Source organism: Staurois parvus, unplaced genomic scaffold (genome assembly GCF_062004578.1).
Source record: "Staurois parvus isolate SC_StPar_1 unplaced genomic scaffold, SC_StPar_1.0 ptg001181l, whole genome shotgun sequence".
Classification (NCBI taxonomy): Eukaryota; Metazoa; Chordata; class Amphibia; order Anura; family Ranidae; genus Staurois; species Staurois parvus.
This window is the reverse complement of record NW_028318977.1, coordinates 1113442-1135767: the sequence shown is the minus strand read 5'-3', so window position 1 is coordinate 1135767 and position 22326 is coordinate 1113442. Positions and strand designations below refer to the sequence as shown.

Genomic DNA, 22326 nt, shown 5'->3' with positions numbered 1-22326 from the left:
ATGTATCAATCCTGTTGGAAGAATATTATAATAAATTGTACAATATATTGATCATATTGAAAGAATAATATAATAAATTGTTCAATGTATTGATTGGATCTGAAGAATCATATAATAAATTGTACAATGTATTGATCGTATCAAAAGACTCAGATCAGAAATTGTACAACGTATTGATCGTATCAAAAGACTCAGATCAGAAATTGTACAACGTATTGATCGTATCAAAAGACTCAGATCAGAAATTGTACAACGTATTGATCGTATCAAAAGAATCAGATCAGAAATTGTACAACGTATTGATCGTATCAAAAGAATCAGATCAGAAATTGTACAACGTATTGATCGTATCAAAAGACTCAGATCAGAAACTGTACAACGTATTGATCGTATCAAAAGAATCAGATCAGAAATTGTACAACGTATTGATCGTATCAAAAGACTCAGATCAGAAATTGTACAACGTATTGATCGTATCAAAAGAATCAGATCAGAAATTGTACAACGTATTAATTGTATAAGAAGAATTAGATCAGAAGCTGATTGCACAAAATGGTCACTTTGATTGTTTGCAGTAAATAGGACAATTGTTCTTAATAGAAAATTCAATCAAATGCAACCAAATCAATATGTTTTTTTTGTTGTTGATTGTCTCTGTGAGGGGTTATTTACTAAAATTGCATGGTGCAAAATCTGGTGCAACTCTGCATAGGAACCAATCAGCTTCCAGGTTTCATTGCCAAAGCTTAATTGAACAGCTGAAGTTAGAAGCTGATTGGCTCCCATGCACAGCTGCCCCAGATTCTGAGCGCTCCAGGTAAATAAATCATCCCCAGTGTGTCTTTATTTTGACTTTGTGTTTGATTGGTCGTTAAATGTATGACCGATGTAACATTTCTGACAATCGCCTTTATCCTGGGTTCGCGCTGATGCGGTGCGGAATTGGCAGCGGTTTCTGTGTGAATTCCACACCACATCACAATTGCGCCCTGTTCATGTGACCGCTGCGGGTGTGTATGTTAAGACAACAAAAATCGGTCCACAAAACGTGGTGCGATGTGCAGAATCAGATTGTATGGGTGTGATTCTAGTGCGGGCCAAAAAAAGGGTTCTGCGCCTTTTTGGTGCGGATGAGGTGCGATTTGGGCTATACAAAATGTATGGATCAAATCGCACCACACAGACTTCCAATGTGATTTGCACAGGAATGCAGTGCGGTTTCTGTGCAAATCATATGCGATATGTCGCACCGCACAAGTGTGAACCCAGAGAATACATTTTTTTCCTAATCTGACCGATATCTCTTTTTTTCTCTGGCCGTCTGTGCACCCAGGGTGCTGCAAGGCGGAATCTTCTGGAAATGGCATCACCATATGCACACTGGGATTGGCCTGGAAGCAAGCAGTAAAGGTGTGCAAGTCCTGGCAGGTAGAGGGTACAATGTGTCTGTATGGTTTCCGGTATCCAGAGGTGGAGTGCAGCCCGGGGCTCTGCAATTCTACCGTCCCATCCCACAGCCAGCCCATGAATGTCAGCAGAGAGGCGGGGCACCCAGGTGAGGACGGAGTCCTGAACACACCAACACCAATCCCTGCTGTCATCTTCACTGGAGAGAGTGCAAGCTCTGCGGGCGAGCAGCCACTGTACTGCCATTATAACAGCACACAGGGAAGGGGAAAGGGAAATCTGGCTTTCAGTCCACAACCTCCTCCGTCCCATTGGTTGGGAATGTCTTCTGGTGCCAGGAACTGCAGGTAAGACAATGAGTAGATTTACTAAAGCTGGATTACTCGGAATCTGATGCGGCTGTGCATGGGAGCCAATCAGCTTCTAACCTCAGCTTGTTCAATGAAGCTTTAGCAATAAAACCTGAAAGCTGATTGGTTTCCATGCAGAAGTACACGAGATTCTAAGTGAACCAGCTTTAGTAAATAAACCCCAATGTGTCCTTATATAACGTATGGAGGTAACTGTAGTCATGGAGTGCACATTGTTATACAATGCTGGGTACAAAGATCTAAATCCTCCATATCAGAGAATCATGTAAGGTGTATGCAATTCACATCTGTGTTCATGACTTTTATTAATAAGAATAGTTTATAAAACATGCAGGTGATAATGGGATGGTCAAGGATCGGAATATCAGTATTAGGAATGAAAGCTTCTATATGATGTATTACTGCTTCTATGAAATAATGTACAAAACTTGGGTGAGGACATGGAATATTGTATACATCTCCATTTCCTCATATTATACAAAGTATCTCCATCCCTCATATCATACAAAGTATCTTCATCCCTCATATCATACAAAGTATCTTCATCCATCATATCATACAAAGTATCGCCATCTCTCATATCATACAAAGTATCGCCATCTCTCATATCATACAAAGTATCGCCATCCCTCATATCATACAACATATCTCTATCCCCTCATACACAAAGTATCTCCAACTCTCATATCATACAAAGTATCGCCATCCCTCATATCATACAATGTATCGCCATCCCTTATATCATACAACGTATCTCTATCCCCTCATATACAAAGTATCTCCATCCTCTCATATCATACAAAGTATCTCCATCCCTCAAATAATTCAAAGTATCTCCATGACTCATATCATACAAAGTATCTCCATCCCTCATATCATACAACATATCTCTATCCCCTCATATACAAAGTATCTCCATCCTCTCATATCATACAAAGTATCTCCATCCTCTCATATTATACAAGGTATCTCCATCCTCTCATATCATACAAAGTATTTCCATCCTCTCATATCATGCAAAGTATCTCCATCCCTCATATCATACAAAGTAACTCCATCCTCTCATATCATACAAAATATTTCCATCCCTCATATCATACAAAGTATATCTATTCCCTCATATTATACAAAGTATCTCCATCCTCTAATATCATGCAAAATACCTCCATTTCGCATATCATACAAACTATCTTTACACCTCATATCATACAAAGTATCTCCATCCCTCATATCATTAAAAGTATCTCCATCCGTCATAACATTAAAAGTATCTCCATCCGTCATAACATTAAAAGTATCTCCATCCGTCATATCATACAAAATATCTCCATTCCTTACATCATACAAAGTATCTCCATCCCGCATTTCATAGAAAATATCTCAATCCCTCATATCATACAAAGTGTCTCCATTCTCATATCATACAAAGTATCTCCATCCCTCCTTTCATGCAAAGAATCTGCATCCCTCATATCATACAAAGTATCTCCATCCCTCCTTTCATGCAAAGAATCTGCATCCCTCATATCATGCAAAGTATCTCCATCCCTCCTTTCATGCAAAGAATCTGCATCCCTCATATCATGCAAAGTATCTCCATCCCGCAAATCATAGAAAGTATCTCCTTCCGTCATATCATACAAAGTATCTCCATCCCTCATATCATACAAAGTATCTCCATCCCTCATATCATGCAAAGTATCTCTATCCGTCATATCTTACAAAATATCTCCGTTCTTCATATCATACAAAGTATCCCCATCTCTCATATCATACAATGTATCTCCATCCGTCATATCATACAAAGTATCTTCATTTCTCATATCATACAAAGTATTTCCATCCTCTCATATCATACAAAGTATCTCCATCTGTCATAGCATACAAAGTATCTCCTTCCGTCATATCATACAAAGTATCTCTATCCCTAATATCATACAAAGTATCTCCATCCCTCATATCATACAAAGTATCTCCATCCATGATATCATACAAAGTATCTCCATCCTCTCATATCATACAAAGTATCTCCATCCCTCATATCATACAAAGTATCTCCACCCCTCATATCATACAAAGTATCTCCATCCATGATATCATACAAAGTATCTCCATCCTCTCATATCATACAAAGTATCTCCATCCCTCATATCATACAAAGTATCTCCATCCCTCATATCATACAAAGTATCTCCATCCATGATATCATACAAAGTATCTCCATCCATGATATCATACAAAGTATTTCCATCCCTCATATCATACAAAGTTTCTCCATCTTCTCATATCATACAAAGTATCTCCATCCCTCATATCATACAAAGTATCTCCATCCCTCATATCATAAAAAGTATCTCCATCCCTCATATCATACAAAATATCTCCATCCATGATATCATACAAAGTATCTCCATCCCTCATATCATACAAAGTATCTCCATCCCTCATATCATACAAAGTATCTCCATCCATGATATCATACAAAGTATCTCCATCCCTAATATCATACAAAGAATCTCCATCCATGATATCATACAAAGTATCTCCAGCCTTCATATCATACAAAGTATCTTCATCCCTCATATCATACAGATTATCTCCATCCATGATATCATACAAAGTATCTCCATCCATGATATCATACAAAGTATCTCCATCCCTCATATCATACATAGTATCTCCGTCCCTCATATCATACATAGTATCTCCGTCCCTCATATCATACAAAGTATCTCCATCCCTCATATCATACAAAGTATCTCCATCCATGATATCATACAAAGTATCTCCATCCCTCATATCATACAAAGTATCTCAATCCATGATATCATACAAAGTATCTCCATCCCTCATACTGTATCATACAAAGTATCTCCATCCTTCATATACAAAGTATCTCCATCTCTCATATCATACAAAGTATCTCCATCCCTCATATCATACAAAGTATCTCCATCCATGATATCATACAAAGTATCTCCATCCCTCATACTGTATCATACAATGTATATTAGTTAGGGAATGTTTTGATCGGCACACAAAGTTTAAAGCTTAAGATAATGCCAAACAAAAACTCTGACATATTCTGAGGGAGAGCTTTTATTGTTAATAATGTAATAAAGGTCATTATAATGGGTGTGTCCAGTGTGCATCGTTGTAAATGTTTCACCTACAATATGTCACTGTGTAACACAGCTCATTACACTATGGAGACCTCAGAGGTGCTTCGAGGTTCTGGGAAGGAAATATGAACCGTCTGAGAAAAGACAACAAGGGCCAAAGTCCAATCCCATTAATACTGCTGGAAGGGTGGAGACGTCACATATGCTGGAATATAATGTCCACACACTGGCACTGGGGATGATTTACTAAATGAGTGCTAAAGCCATGTTCACTTTGAATACCCAATCACATGCAAATACATTGACCCCATTGAGTCTATATTCCTCCATATATTCTCTGTATTATCTGTAGGTCATTCTCATCAGACTCATGCATCCCCCCCCCCCCCAGAGGTATGAACACTTGAGGAGGACACAATGTCGGTGTTGGCACCAGTTTCATGGACTGACATGCCCATTGAGTTTTCATCACTATTGTTGGTGCCTATAGCCCATATGTCACTATTTAACATGGGAAATACAAAGAACATGTCTTCAGTGACACATACAGTATATAAGGGGTTTATTGGTCATATTAGGATGTTCGGTGGAGCCATGCATATTATTCCTTATTACCCCTGGAGCAATTCAACATCCAGGTATACTGGTCCAGTGGTTGGAGATCAGATGTTGATATAGTGATGTGTGATTGGAGATCAGTAGTTGGTGCAGTGTTGCATGGTGAAGATCAGATGTTGGCGCAGTGTTGTCTGGTTGGAGATCAGATGTTGGTGCAGTGTTGTGTGGTTGGAGATTAGATGTTGGTGCAGTGTTGTGTGGTTGAAGATCAGATGTTGGTGCAGTGTTGTCTGGTTGGAGATCAGATGCTGGTACAATGTTGTCTGGTTGGAGATCAGATGCTGGTGCAGTGTTGTCTGGTTGGAGATCAGATGCTGGTGCAGTGTTGTCTGGTTGGAGATCAGATGTTGGTGCAGTGTTGTCTGGTTGGAGATCAGATGTTGATACAGTGATGTGTGATTGGAGATCAGATGTTGGTGCAGTGTTGTGTGGTGGAGATCAGATGTTGGTTCAGTGTTGTGCGTTTGGAGATCAGATGTTGATATAGTGTTGTCTTGTTGGAGATCAGATGTTGGTGCAGTGTCGTGTGGTTAGAGATCAGATGTTGGTGCAGTGTTGTGTAGTTGGAGATCAGATGTAGGTGCAGTGTTTGGTTGGAGATCAGATGTTGATGCAGTGATTTGTGGTTGGAGATCAGATGTTGGTGCAGTGTTGTGTGGTGGAGATCAGATATTGGTGCAGTGTTGTGCGTTTGGAGATCAGATGTTGGTGTAGTGTCATGTGGTTAGAGATCAGATGTTGGTGCAGTGTAGTGTGGGTGGAGATCAGATGTTGATGCAGTGTTGTGTGGTTGGAGATCAGATGTTGATACAGTGATTTGTGATTGGAGATCAGATATTGCTGCAGTTTTGTCTGGCTGGAGATCACATGTTGGTGCAGTGTTGTGTGGTGAAGATCAGATGTTGGTGCAGTGTTGTCTTGTTGGAGATCAGATGCTGGTGCAGTGTTGTGTGGTTGGAGATCAGATGTTGATGCAGTGTTGTGTGGTTGGAGATCAGATGTTGATACAGTGATTTGTGATTGGAGATCAGATGTTGTTGCAGTGTTGTGTGTTCCGAGATCAGATGTTGATACAGTGATGTGTGGTTGGAGATCAGATGTTGGTGCAGTGTTGTGAGTTCCGAGATCAGATGTTGATACAGTGATGTGTGGTTGGAGATCAGATATTGCTGCAGTGTTGTCTGGCTGGAGATCACATGTTGGTGCAGTGTTGTGTGGTGAAGATCAGATGTTGGTGCAGTGTTGTCTTGTTGGAGATCAGATGCTGGTGCAGTGTTGTGTGGTTGGAGATCAGATTTTGATGCAGTTATGTGTGGTTGGAGATCAGATGTTGGTGCAGTGTTGTGTGGTTGGAGATCAGATGTTGGTGCAGTGTTGTCTGGTTGGAGATCAGATGTTGGTGCAGTGTTGTCTGGTTGGAGATCAGATGTTGGTGCAATGTTTTCTGGTTGGAGATCAGATGTTGGTGCAGTGTTGTGTGGTTGGAGATCAGATGTTGGTGCAGTGTTATCTGGTTGGAGATCAGATGGTGCTGTGATGTTGTGTGATTGGAGATCAAATGTTGGTGCAGTGTTGTATGGATGGCAATCAGATGTTGGTGCAGTGCTGTGTGGTTGGAGATCAGATGTTGGTGCAGTGTTGTGTGGTTAGAGAGCAAAGATTGATAAAGTGATGTGTGATTGGAGATCAGATGTTGGTGCAGTGTTGTGTGAATGGAGATCAGATGTTGGTGCAGTGTTGTGTGAATGGAGATCAGATGTTGGTGCAGTGTTGTGTCTTTGGAGATCATATGTTGATACAGTGATGTGTGGTTGGAGATCAGATGTTGGTGCAGTGTTGTGTGGTTGGAGGTCAGATGTTGGTGCTGTGTTGTGTGGTTGGAGGTCAGATGTTGGTGCAGTGTTGTCTGGTTGGTAATCAGATGTTGGTGCAGTGTTGTCTGGTTAGTAATCAGATGTTGGTGCAGTGTTGTCTGGTTGGTAATCAGATGTTGGTGCAGTGTTGTGTAGTTGGGAATAAGATGTTGGTTCAGTGCTCTCTGGTTGGAGATCAGATGTTGCTGTGGTGTTGTGTGGATGGAGATCAAATGATGGTGCAGTGTTGTGTGGTTGGAGATCAGATTTGGTCAGTGTTGTGTGGATGGAGATCAGATGTTGGTGCAGTGTTGTGTAGTTGGAGATCAGATTTTGGTGCAGTGCTGTGTGGTTGTGGATCAGATGTTGGTGCAGTGTTGTGTGGATGGAGATCAGATGTTGGTGCAGTGTTGTGTGGATGGAGATCAGATGTTGGTGCAGTGCTGTGTGGATAGTGAACAGCCCCAGGGGACTCTCAGGGCATAGCCCTTCGGAACAGGCAGGGAAAAACCCTTGGGGAAAGTCAAGGAATAGTCATTGGGACAATCCAGGTATGGCCATTGGGGCCAGTCAGGTAAAAGCCCTTGGGGGCAGTCAATGCATAGCCATTTGGGACAGTCAGGAAATAGTCATTTGCAACTGTCAAGTTATAGCCATTGGGGACAGTCTGTGAATAGCTTTTAGGGACAGTCAAGGAATAACTCTTGGGGACAGGCAGGGTATAGCTGTTACAAGATCAGATAGGGAACAGCCCCTGGGAACAGTCAGGGAATATCCCTTGGGAACAAGCAGGGAAAACCCCTTGGGGAGATTAAGGGAATAGATATTGGGACAGTGAAGTTATAACCCTTGGGGAGAGTCAAGCTAGAACCCTTTAGGATGGGAAGGGAACAGCCCCTAGGCACAGTCAAGGTAGAGCCTTTGGGGACAGGCAGGGAATAGCCCTTGGAGACAAACAGGGTATAGCCCTTAGGGGCAGGCAGAAAATAGCTCTTGAGGGCAGTACGGTAATATCCCTTGTGAACAATCAAAGTAGAGACTTTGGGAACAGGCAGGGTGGCCTTGGGGACAATCAGGGATTAGCACTTTGGGACAGTCAGGGTGTGGGCCTTACAGATAGTCATGGTGGATCTCTTGGGGACACTCACAGTGAATAAAACAGTGTTAGTGTTTTGTACAGGATGAAGTATTTCCTGAAAAGCAATGAATAAAGATGACACAGGCTGGGACATGTGCAACTCCACCACTCCCAGCATTCTTTACACTATCTGCCCAACTCAGATTATATGTAATACACAGTAGAAAAATGATCCTAAACATGCAACACTGTACCAATATTTGATCTCCAACCGCACATCACTGTATCCACATCTGATCTCCAAGCAGACAATACTGCACCAACATCTGATCTCCATCCACACAGCACTGCACCAACATCTGATCTCCAACCACACAGCACTGCACCAACATCTGATCTCCAACCAAACAACACTGCACCAACATCTGATCTCCGTCCCATACAACACTGCACCAACATCTGATCTCCATCCACACAGCACTGCACCAACATCTGATCTCCAACCAAACAACACTGCACCAACATCTGATCTCCAACCACACAGCACTGCACCAACATCTGATCTCCAACCAAACAACACTGCACCAACATCTGATCTCCAACCAAACAACACTGCACCAATATCTGATCTCCAACCACACAACACTGCACCTTCATCTGATCTTCTAGCACACAACACTGCACCAACATCTGATCTCCAACCAGACAACACTGTACCTACATTTGATATCCAATCGCACATGACTGTATCCACATCTGATCTCCAACCAGACAACACTGCACCAACATCTGATCATGGTGGATCTATTGCCAGAATGGTGGATACGGTGCCAGAATCAGGGAAAATCAGAGGGATTCTTAATGTAGAATTATATAATATCATTCATCAATTGATAGGAAACCAGCCTGATACATTGTATCTGATCGATGAATAAAACGTTTAATCAGCCTGCGAGAACTGGAGTATGGTATTCTCCAATGTAGGGTGCCAGAATGGTGGAATCTCAGAGGGATTCCTAATGCAGAATCAAATACTGTCAATCGCTGACTGACAGGAATCCAGCCTTATACATTGTATAGTATCAAAGAATAAAACGTTTAATCAGACTTCAGGAACTGGAGTGCAGGAATTTCCAATGTAGGGTGACAGAATGGTGGAATCTCAGAGAGATTCTTAATGTAGAATCAAATACTGTCAATCATTGACTGACAGGAATCCAGCCTTATACATTGTGTAGTATCAAAAAATTAAACATTTAATCAGACTACAGGAACTGGAGTGCAGGAATCTCCAATGTAGGGTGACAGAATGGTTGAATTTCAGAGAGATTCTTAATGTAGAATCAAATACTGTCAATCATTGACTGACAGGAATCCAGCCTGATACATCGTATGGTATTGAAGAATGAATGAATGAATCTCCAATGTAGCATGCATGAATGGCGGAATCTCAGATTCTTAATGTAGAATCAAAATACTATCAATCATTGACCGACAGGAATCCAGCCTGATACATTGTATGGTATCGAAGTAGTAAACATTTAATCAGACTTCAGGAACTTGAGTGCAGGAATCTCCAATGTAGGGCACCAGAATGGTGGAATCTTGGAGAGATTCTTAATGTAGAATTAAATACTGTCAATCATTAACTGACAGGAATTTATCCTGATACATTGTATGGTATCGAAGAATGAAAGAATCTCCAATGTAGCGTACATGAATGGTGGAATCTCAGAAGGATTCTTAATGTAGAATCAAATACTTTCAATTATTGACTGACAGGAATCCAGCCTGATACATTGTATGGTACCAAAGAATGAAACGTAATCAGACTTCAGGCACTGAAGTGCAGGAATCTCCAATGTAGGGTGACAGAATGGTGGAACCTCAGAGAGATTCTTAATGTAGAATCAAATACTGTCAATTATTGACTGACAGGAATCCAGCCTGATACATTGTATGGTATCATGGAATGAATAAATCTCCAATGTAGTATACATGAATGGGGGAATCTCAGAAGGATTCTTAATGTAGAATCAAATACTGTCAATCATTAACTGACAGGAATCCAGCCTGATACATTGTATGGTACCAAAGAATGTAACGTAAGCAGACTTCAGGAACTGGAGTGCAGGAATCTCCAATGTAGGGCACCAGAATGGGGGAATCTCAAAGGGATTCTTTGTAGAGAATTATATGACAGAAAACAAATCTACTACAATGTATCCATGGAAACACTTAGAACCTATTCACACTTGTGCGTTGCGACAATGCACGTTTCAGCAACACACCTACTTTATGTGTAGGACGAGGGAATCTTCCAGAGATTCTTAGTAGGACATCATACATATTCAATTGACAGGAAACAGGGTTGCTACAAAATATCCATACAGTGAATGAAAGAGTTCATTAGACCCTGGGAACCAGAGTGCAGGAATCTCTATATATGGCAGACACATTTACACTCCATTGTCTCCATACAGGAGAGGAAAATGAGGACGATCAGAGGAAGCTTGTGATAGACCCATCAATCCAGAAGGTGGAGGGATATACGGCAAGGATCCATGGCGGAGGGCTTCAAGGTAATATGTCTTATTCCTCATCCAGGCTACAATGGCGCCATGCTGGTCTGCCACGACAACATGGTGTTAAGACCTCTGTGCTGGGTTGCATGGCGTTTTAGGTGCGCAGCTTGATGGAATCCCCGGCATAAAGGAAGGCTGAAACACTCCAAAGTGGGCAGGATCAATGACCAAGAGCTATGGTAGGGAGACCTCATTGCTGGAGCTCCTATGGCACATTTAGCCAACAGGTGATTAGGACTCAAGAACCCACCTATAACCAGGACTGTCTGTGCCGGCCACATAAGATGTAGAGGAGGGCGACGGAAGTATAACAATAATACAGTATCTGATTCTTCTTTAGGATTCAGGGTCAGAAGGATCGGACGACGAGGTCATCTGGGAGAAGCCAGTTAGTGATTGGACGGTGCAGGATGTGTGCTCCTGGCTCCAGTATGGACCCCTACAGAACAGTGCTGGGCTTGTCCAGGCAGCTTACTCTCATGATATATCAGGTAACCTGTCCTTCCTACTGCACCCTTACTTAAGAAGGAAGGAGGGAAGAGGGGCGTCACATGACTTGGGGTCCAATGTCCCTTCCATGACACTGGCTCATATTCAATTCAGAATGAAAACATTTGGTATATGAAATGTAAGGAGAATTCTTCCCACTGATCAGCAACATGAGGAGCATTCTTCCCACTGACCACCAATATAAGGGCCATTCTTCACACTGACCACCAATGTAAAGGACATTCTTCCCACTGACCACCAATGTAAGGGACATTCTTCCCACTGACCACCAATGTAAGGGACATTCTTCCCACTGATCACCAATGTAAGGGCCATTCTTCCCACTGACCACCAATGTAAGGAGCATTCTTCCCACTGATCACCAATGTAAGGGACATTCTTCCCACTGATCACCAATGTAAGGGCCATTCTTCCCACTGATCACCAATGTAAGGGACATTCTTCCCACTGATCACCAATGTAAGGGACATTCTTTCCACTGATCGCCAATGTAAGGGATTTTCTTCCCACTGACCGCCAATGTAAGGGACATTCTTCCCACTGACCACCAATGTAAGGGCCATTCTTCCTACTGACCACCAATGTAAGGGACATTCTTTCCACTGACCTCCAATATAAGGGACATTCTTCCCACTGACCACCAATGTAAGGGACATTCTTCCCACTGGCCACCAATGTAAGGGAAATTCTTCCCACCAGTCACCAATGTAAGGGACATTCTTCCCACCAGTCACCAATGTTAGGGACATTCTTCCCACCGGTCACCAATGTAAGGGACATTCTTCCCACTAACCACCAATGTAAGGGACATTCTTCCCACCGATCACCAATGTAAGGACATTCTTCCCACCGATCACCAATGTAAGGGACATTCTTCCCACCGGTCACCAATGTAAGGGACATTCTTCCCACCGGTCACCAATGCAAGGGGCATTCTTCCCACCGGTCACCAATGTAAGGGACATTCTTCCCACTGATCACCAATGTAAGGGACATTCTTCCCACCGATCACCAATGTAAGGGACATTCTTCCCACCGATCACCAATGTAAGGGACATTCTTCACACTGATCACCAATGTAAGGGACATTCTTCCCACCGGTCACCAATGCAAGGGGCATTCTTCCCACCGGTCACCAATGTAAGGGACATTCTTCCCACTGATCACCAATGTAAGGGACATTCTTCCACCGACCACCAATGTAAGGGACATTCTTCCCACTGACCACCAATGTAAGGGACATTCTTCCCACTGATCACCAATGTAAGGGACATTCTTCTCACTGATCACCAATGTAAGGGACATTCTTCTCACTGACCACCAATGTAAGGGACATTCTTCCACCGACCACCAATGTAAGGGACATTCTTCCCACTGACCACCAATGTAAGGAACATTCTTCCCACTGATCACAAATGAAATGGTATCAGAAGTGGTTCCCCGAAACCAGTAAATTATTTGAAGGGTTCCTCTGTAATTAAATAGAAAGATGAATGTTCCTTCAATGCTGGAATATCCAGAGAGGTGAGAAGTCTCTAGGATGCTGCAACTATCCTGGATGCCAACAGCTAGGCCATGGTTGAAGTCACTTAGGTCAGCATCTTCCACATTCTCATAGCTGACGAGTGAATCCATGTCTACACGATTATGTATCGAGTTGGAGCCACGAGTGTCTATTTCTCCAATGACCCGGTGTGTCAAGTCAGGACCATTACAGGTCATGTGGTGGGGGCTCTGTGATGGGAAGTCCCCTGACCGGGTGATGGATAGGGACATGCTACCATAGGATGACCCTGGCTGTCTTCTCCCTCCAGGCCGCGCTCTGCTCAGGCTCTCCGATGACCTGCTGCAGCGGATGGGGATTCATCAGGAGAGTCTGCGCAGGATGATAATGGTGGAGGTCCTGGAGCTGAGGCTGCAACAGGAGATCCAGCAACTACTGCACATCACTGAAGGTGAGGATGACTGAGGATGAGTATGACTGAGGATGAATATGACTGAGGATGAATATGACTGGGGATGAATATGACTGGGGATAAATATGACTGAGGATGCATATGACTGGGGATGAATATGACTGAGGATGCATATGACTGGGGATGAATATGACTGGGGATGAATATGACTGAGGGTGAATATGACTGAGGGTGAGTGTGACTGGGGAGGAGTGTGACTGGGGAGGAGTGTGACTGGGGAGGAGTGTGACTGGGGATGAGTGTGACTCAGGGTGTCCAGAGCTGAGGGTGAGTGTGTCCAGGGATCAGGATGTGTGAAGCTCAGAATATGGGTGATATGAGGTAAAGCAGCCTGTCCCCGATCTCTGCTGGTGTCATGTAATGTATCCAGTACACAATGTATCGGTAGGATGAAGTGGGACTGGGCTGGAATGCTGGCTCTGATGAAGTGATGGATGTATGCCGAGTGTGCGGCGGGGTAACATACAGATTCTAAATATTTCCCATACAACGTGCAATTTTACTAACAGACCTCCATCTCCAATATACACCCATTGAATAATAAACCACGATCGTTCTTCAGGATCTCACATCCTCTGCAGAATAACAGGGATACTTTTCTGTTCCTACAGTATGAAGCTGGGAGGATCGGACCAATCACAGTGCAAGAAGATGAAACAATTGAAGTGTTTACCTTACAAAGTGTTATTGTATGAGGAGATCCTACTGAAGACAAAACCCCCATCAGAGTCTGGTGCCAGTCCAATATACAGTATATTACTCCCTAGAGGAGTGTAGGTGGTAGGTAGTCTGGTGCCAGTCCGATATACAGTATATTACTCCCTGGAGGGGTGTAGGTGGTAGGTAGTCTGGTGCCAGTCCGATATACAGTATATTACTCCCTAGAGGGGTGTAGGTGGTAGGTAGTCTGGTGCCAGTCCAATATACAGTATATTACTCCCTAGAGGGGTGTAGGTGGTAGGTAGTCTGGTGCCAGTCCGGTCTGCAGTGTATATCTCCCCAGGAGAGTCCAGTCTGGTGCCAGTCCAATTTGCAGTATATAACTGCCCAGAAGACTACAGTTGGTAGGTAGGTGTAGAGTCTGGTACCAGTCCAATATACAATATATACCTGCCCAGAAACATGTAGAGTTTCTTACCAGTCCAATATACAATATATATATATGCCTAGAAACATGTAGAGTCTGGTACCAGTCCAATTTACAATATATAATTGCCCAGAAGACTACAGTTAGTAGGTAGGTGTAGAGTCTGATACCAGTCCAATATACATATATTGTAAGAGACATGTAGAGTCTGGTACCAGTCCAATATACAATATATATCTGCCCAGAAACGTGTAGAGTCAGGCACCAGTCCAATATACAGTATATAATTGCCCAGTCTCATGTAGAGTCTGGTACCAGTCCAATAAACAATATATATCTGCCCAGAAACATGTAGAGTCCGGTACCAATCCAATATACAATATATATCTGCCCAGAAACATGTAGAGTCCGGTACCAATCCAATATACAATATATATCTGCCCAGAAACATGTAGAGTCCGGTACCAATCCAATATACAATATATATCTGCCCAGAAACATGTAGAGTCCGGTACCAGTCCAATATACAATATATAACTGCCCAGAAACATGTAGAGTCCGGTATCAATCCAATATACAATATATATCTGCCCAGAAACATGTAGAGTCCGGTACCAGTCCAATATACAATATATAACTGCCCAGAAACATGTAGAGTCCGGTACCAGTCCAATATACAATATATAACTGCCCAGAAACATGCAGAGTCCGGTACCAATCCAATATACAATATATATCTGCCCAGAAACATGTAGAGTCTGGTACCAATCCAATATACAATATATATCTGCCCAGAAACATGTAGAGTCCGGTACCAGTCCAATATAAATATATAACTGCCCAGAAACATGTAGAGTCTGGTACCAGTCCAATATACAATATACAGTTAGGTCCATATATATGTGGGTAGCCATCCCCCCTTTTCAAGGGACCAAATGTGATTGGACAATTGAATGTAATCATAAATAAAATGTTCATTTGTAATATTTTGTTGAGAATCCTTTACTGGCGATGACTGCCTGAAGTCTGGAACCCATGGACATGACCAAAGACTGGGTTTCCTCCTTTCTGGTGCTTTGCCTGAAGTCTGGAACCCATGGACATGACCAAAGACTGGGTTTCCTCCTTTCCGATGCTTTGCCTGAAGTCTGGAACCCATGGACATTACCAAAGACTGGGTTTCCTCCTTTCTGGTGCTTTGCCTGAAGTCTGGAACCCATGGACATGACCAAAGACTGGGTTTCCTCCTTTCTGGTGCTTTGCCTGAAGTCTGGAACCGATGGACATGACCAAAGACTGGGTTTCCTCCTTTCTGGTGCTTTGCCTGAAGTCTGGAACCCATGGCCATTACCAAAACTGTGTTTCCTCCTTTTTGATGCTTTGCCTGAAGTCTGGAACCCATGGACAAGACCAAAATGTCAGGGCAGGGCCGTGGAACGGACAGGTAGGCCTAGTGGCAGGGTAACGCACTGGCTGACGACAACCACCACCAACAGACTGAAGTCCCTCAGGGCGCGGAGTCTAAGTCCCAGGCTGCCCTTCACCAGGGCCCCTGATGGTGGGGATGGACTTGACGCAACCAGGGACCAGGTCGCGGCCCCCGAGACACCCCAGCTGCGGTAATGGCCGCCGCCAATGGCGTGTAGTTGGTGAGAATGACAATAGCGTAGTCAGACAAGCCGGGTCAATAACAACGGGACAAAACAGTACAGAACAGTAGACAGAGAATCACAGGTCACGGGCCGGGTTCAGCAACAGAAGGTCAGATCAAAGGGAAACGCAGAGAATGGTCTTAGTCACAAGCCGAGTCAGAATACCAGAAGAGTCACGAGCGTATACACAGAGCTGTAGCAAGACAAAGACACAAGACACAAGTGCAAAGAGCATGTGCAGATCCCAGGCTTATATGTACTCAGCCACACCCCTCTGGGGGATGGACCTCAGAGACCTGAAGGCATAAAAGATTCCCATCATGCTCAGCAGAAATCCAAGATGGATGCTAGCACATGGAGTAACATAACCTCTGGGAAAAGGTAGGACCTTGACACAAAGACTGGGTTTCCTCCTTTCTGATGCTTTGCCTGAAGTCTGGAACCCATGGACAAGACCAAAGACTGGGTTTCCTCCTTTCTGATGCTTTGCCTGAAGTCTGGAACCCATGGACAAGACCAAAGACTGGGTTTCCTCCTTTCTGATGCTTGGCCAGGCTCTAACTGCAGCCGTCTTCAGTTGTTCTTTGTGGGTCTTTCTGCCTTTAGTTTTGCCTTCAGCAAGTGAAATGCATGCTCAACGGGGTTGAGATCAGGTGATTGACTCAGCCATTGCAGTATATTCCACTTCTTTTCCTTCACAAGCTCCTGGGTTGCTTTTGAAGTGTGTTTTGGATCATTGTCCATCTGTACTGTGAAGCGCCGTCCAATCAGCTTTGCTGCATTTGGCTGAATCTGGGCTGACAGTATATCTCTAAACACTGCAGAATTCATCCGGCTACTTCTGTCACATCATCAATAACCACCAATGACCCAGTGCCACTGGAAGCCATGCATGCCCATGCCATCACACTGCTTCCACCATGTTTTACAGATGACGTTGTGTGCTTTGGATCATGAGCTGTTCCAAGCCTTCTCCACACTTGTTTCTTCCCGTCATTCTGGTACAGTTTAATCTTAGTTTCATCCGTCCAAAGAATGCTTTTCCAGAACTGATCTGGCTTTTTTAGATGTTTTTTGGCAAAGTCTAATCTGGCTTTTCTATTCTTCAGGCTTATGAATGGTTTGCACCTTGTGGTGGACCCTCTGTATTTGCTCTTGTGAAGTCTTCTCTTGATTGTCAATGACAATCATATGCCCACCTCCTGGAGAGTGTCCTTCACTTGTCTGGATGTTGTGAATGGGTTTTTCTTTACCATAGAGAGGATCCTGCGATCATCCACCACTGTTGTGTTCCATGGACTTCCATGCCTTTTTATGTTGCTGAGCTCACCAGTGCGTTCTTCTTTACTCAGAATGTACCAAACTGTTGATTAGACCACTCCTAATGGTGCTGCTATCTCTCTCTGATGGATTTGTTTCACCTTTGAAGCCTTACAATGGTCTGTTTCACTTGCATGGACAGCTCCTTAGAACGCATGACCTAGGTTCACAGCAACAGATTCCAAATGCAAATACCACACTTAGAATCAACTACAGACCTTTTACCTGCTTAATTGATGAAGAAATAACGAAGGAGTAGCCCACACCTGGCCATGAAACAGCTTTTGATTCAATTGTCCAATACTTTTGGTCCCTTCAAAAGGGGGGGTGACTAATCTAAAGAGCTGTAATTCCTAAACCCTTCCTCCAATTTGGATGTACATACCCTCAAATTACACCCGAGAGTGCGCACTTTCAGCCCATATCCAGTATAGAACTATAGCTTGAATATATTTTGGTTAAGTACCTAAAAAAAAACTAAAATTGTGCCTGTGTCCAAATATATATGGACCTAACTGTATATCTGCCCAGAAACATGTAGAGTCTGGTACCAGTCCAATAAACAATATATAACTGCCCAGAAACATGTGGAGTCTGGTACCAGTCCAATAAACAATATATAACTGCCCAGAAACATGTGGAGTCTGGTACCAGTCCAATTTGCAGTACATACAGTGGGGAAAATAATGATTGGATTCCCTGCAGATTGTGTAAGTTTGCCCACTTACAGAGAAATGAAGGGTCTATGATTTGTATCATGGGTGTATGTTAAATGATAGAGACAGAATATCAACCAAAAATTCAGAAACAACACGCGATACAAATGTTATAAATGGAGTTGCAGTTCAGTGAGTAAAATAAGTATTTGAACCACGAGCAAAACATGACTTAGTAGTTGGTGGAGGAACCCTTGTTGGGAAGCACAGAGGTAAGACGTTCCTGTTAGTCGGTGGAGGAACCCTTGTTGGGAAGCACAGAGGTAAGACGTTTCTTGTAGTTGGTGGAGAATCCTTGTTGGGAAGCACGTAGGTAAGACGTTCCTTGTAGTTGGTGAAGAACCCTTGTTGGGAAGCACGTAGGTAAGACGTTTCTTGTAGTTGGTGGAGAACCCTTGTTGGGAAGCACAGAGGTAAGACGTTTCTTGTAGTTGGTGGAGAACCCTTGTTGGGAAGCACGTAGGTAAGACGTTTCTTGTAGTTGGTGGAGAACCCTTGTTGGGAAGCACAGAGGTAAGACGTTTCTTGTAGTTGGTGGAGAACCCTTGTTGGGAAGCACAGAGGTAAGATGTTCCTTGTAGTTGGTGGAGAACCCTTGTTGGGAAGCACAGAGGTAAGATGTTTCTTGTAGTTGGTGGAGAACCCTTGTTGGGAAGCACAGAGGTAAGACATTTCTTGTAGTTGGTGGAGGAACCCTTGTTGGGAAGCACAGAGGTAAGACGTTTCTTGTAGTTGGTGGAGGAACCCTTGTTGGGAAGCACAGAGGTAAGACGTTCCTTGTAGTTGGTGAAGAACCCTTGTTGGGAAGCACAGAGGTCAGATGTTTCTTGTAGTTGGTTGCCAGGTTTGCAGACATCTCAGGAGGGATTTTGGTCCACTCTTCTTTACAGATCTCTAAATCCTTATGTTTTCTTGGCTGTCACTTGGCAACTCGAAGTTTCAGCTTCCTCCAGAAATTTTCTATGGGATGAAGGTCTGGAAACTGGCTAGGTCACTCCGTGACCTTCATGTGCTTCTTCTTGAGCTACTCCTTTGTTGCCTTAGTGGTATGTTTTGAGTCATTGTCATGCTGGAAGACCCATCCACGACCCATCTTCTGTGTTCTGGCTGAGGGAAGGTTCTAATCCAAGATTTCACAATCCATGGCCCTGTCCATTGGCCCCTCGATTCAGCCTGTTCCTTTAGCAGAGAAACAGCCCCAAAGCATTGTCAAGGTCCTACCTTTTCCCTGAGGTTATGTTACTCCATGTGCTGGCGTCCATCTTGGATTCTGCTGTGCATGGTGGGAATCCTTTTTATGCTTTCAGGTCTCTGAGGTCCACCCCCCAGAGGGGCGTGGCTGATGACATATAAGCCTGTGGCCCGCACATGCTCTTTGCACTTGTGTCTTGTGTCTTTGTGTTACTATTACTCTGTTCTGACTCTCGTGACTCTCCTGGTATTCTGATTCGGCTTGTGACTTGACTATTCTTTGTATTCTCCTTTGATTTGACCCTCTGTTGCTGAACCCGGCTCGTGACCTGTGATTCTCGTCTGCTGTCCTGTACTGTTTTGTCCTGTTGTTGTTGACCCCGGCCTGTCTGACTACTCTTTTGTCTCTTCCACCAGCTACACGCCATTGGCGGCGGCCATTACCGCAGCTGAGGTGTCTCGGGGGCCGCGACCTGGTTCCTGGCTGCGTCAAGTCCATCCCCACCATCAGGGGCCCTGGTGAAGGGCAGCCTGGGACTTAGACTCCGCGCCCTGAGGGACTTCGGTCTGTGGGTGGTGGTTGTCGTCAGCCAGTGCGTTTCATTGTTAGGCCTGCCTGTCCGTTCCTCGGCTCCTGCCCTGACAAGCATAATGTTTCCACCTCCATGCTTCACTGTAGGGATGGTGTTCTTAGGGTCATAGTCAGCATATTTTTTCCTCCAAATACGGCGAGTCGAGTTAATGCCAAAGAGCTCAATTTTGGCCTCATCTGAGCACAGCACTTTCTCCCAATCTTTCTCTGAATCGTTTCGATGTTCATTGGCAAACTTCAGACGGGCCTGTACATGTGCCTTCTTGAGGAGGGTGACCCTGCAGGTGCTGCAGGACTTCAATCCACGGTGGCGTATTGTGTCACCAATGGCTTGCTTGGTGACTGTGGTCCCAACTGCTTTGAGATCATTCATAAGCTCCTCCCGTGTAGTTCTGAGCTGATGCCTCACTTTTCTCATGATCATCTTTACCCCATGAGGCGAAATCTTGCATAGAGCTCCAGATTGAGGGAGATTGATGTTTATTTTGTATTTCTTCCATTTGTGGATAATCGCTCCAACAGTTGTCTCCTCCTCACCAAGCTTCTTGCTGATGGTCTTGTAGCCCATTCCAGCCTTGTGCAGGTCTACAATCCTGTCCGTGATGTCCACTGACAGCTCTTTAGTCTTGCCCATGGTGGTGAGATGGAAGAAAGATTCTGTGGCCAGGTGTCTTTTATACACATAAGGAGTCGTCGTTGGAGCCTCTTCTTACATGGACAGGACTAATGCAGGCCATACATGAGTCAAATTCTGAACAAATTTTCTTTAGAAAATCAGAAATTTTGTGCATTTTGTAATGCGATGGTGCCACCGTTGATTTCGAAATTCAACCAACAAAGCCTTCAATTTCTTCTCATGTTGCTAAAGAAAAGAATTTTCGTGGCCAAGAATTTTCTTTACTTTCCAGGTCTCAGCTTTATATTTCTTGCACGATTCTCCCATCACTGATTAGAAATTTGTTCGTTTTTCAAAAGATTTCCAACATGCCCAATCACTCGAATTCAATGGTCACACGAAAACCGGCCCTTTCTGTGACCCACCAATGGTGCGAAATTTGAACGAAAATTGTTAGAAAAGATTTTCGAAAGAAAAGTCTTTCGGAATTCGACCCGCGTATGGCCGGCCTGATCTGTGTACCACATGAGCTCAGAGCCAGTCTGTGGGAGCCAGAATCATCAGTGTTTGATCCCCTACCAACCAACAATTTTACTCACTGAACTGCAACTCCATTGATATCATTTGTATCATGTTTTTTTCTGGATTTTTGGTTGATATTCTGTCTCCGTCATTTCTATACACCTATGATAAAAAATTATAGACCAGTGGTTCTTAACCTGGGTTCGATCGAACCCCAGGGGTTCGGTGAGTCAGTCTCGCGGGTTCGGCGGAGGTGAAGACCCACACCCGACTCATATGATTCGTGCAGTAAATATTCATTATTATGTTTTTGTGTGAAAATCATGTTTTAATGGTTTTGTTCTTTGTTCTTAATGGTTTTGTTCATTTTGTGCACCTATGTATAAATATATACCTAAATATATACCTATGTTTTGAATTTTAAAAATCATATTTTATTTTTCCAATTAAGAAGGGTTCGGTGAATGCGCATATGAAACTGGTGGGGGTCAGTACCTCCAACAAGGTTAAGAACCACTGTTATAGACCCTTCATTTCTCTGTAAGTGGGCAAATTTACCAAATCTGCGGGGGATCAAATAACTATTTTCCTCACTGTAAAGGAGTGTAGGTGGTGGGTAGGTGTAGAGTCTGGTACCAGTCCAATATATATGACTGCGCAGAAGAGTGCAGAGTCTGGTGCCAGTCCAATGGTCAGTGTATATCTCCCCAGGAGACCAGTCTGGTGCCAGTCCAACGGTCAGCGTATATATCCCCAGGAGACCAGTCTGGTGCCAGTCCAATGGTCAGCGTATATCTCCCCAGGAGACTAGTCTGGTGCCAGTCCAATGGTCAGTGTATATCTCCCCAGGAGACCAGTCTGGTGCCAGTCCAATGGTCAGCGTATATATCCCCAGGAGACCAGTCTGGTGCCAGTCCAATGGTCAGTGTATATCTCCCCAGGAGACCAGTCTGGTGCCAGTCCAACGGTCAGCGTATATATCCCCAGGAGACCAGTCTGGTGCCAGTCCAATGGTCAGCGTATATCTCCCCAGGAGACTAGTCTGGTGCCAGTCCAATGGTCAGTGTATATCTCCCCAGGAGACCAGTCTGGTGCCAGTCCAATGGTCAG

General features: G+C 43.8%; 1 protein-coding gene across 1 annotated transcript; it reads left to right on the top strand.

Annotated features, from left to right (window-relative positions):
- The first annotated feature begins 1550 nt into the window (after positions 1 to 1550).
- Positions 1551 to 15591, top strand: LOC149438554 (sterile alpha motif domain-containing protein 12-like). Its single transcript, XM_089659683.1, has 5 exons — positions 1551 to 1754; positions 10933 to 11031; positions 11375 to 11525; positions 13359 to 13499; positions 14132 to 15591. Exons 2-5 carry the CDS (start codon positions 11014 to 11016, stop codon positions 14134 to 14136), a joined length of 315 nt encoding a protein of 104 aa, XP_089515809.1. The 5' UTR covers positions 1551 to 1754; positions 10933 to 11013; the 3' UTR covers positions 14137 to 15591.
- The last annotated feature ends 6735 nt before the right edge of the window (positions 15592 to 22326 follow it).

Bases quoted from the DNA above. Each gene is read 5' to 3' on its own strand.
- LOC149438554 (XM_089659683.1), top strand. The intron at 11,526-13,358 runs GTAACCTGTCCT...TTCTCCCTCCAG, and splicing joins TTACTCTCATGATATATCAG to GCCGCGCTCTGCTCAGGCTC.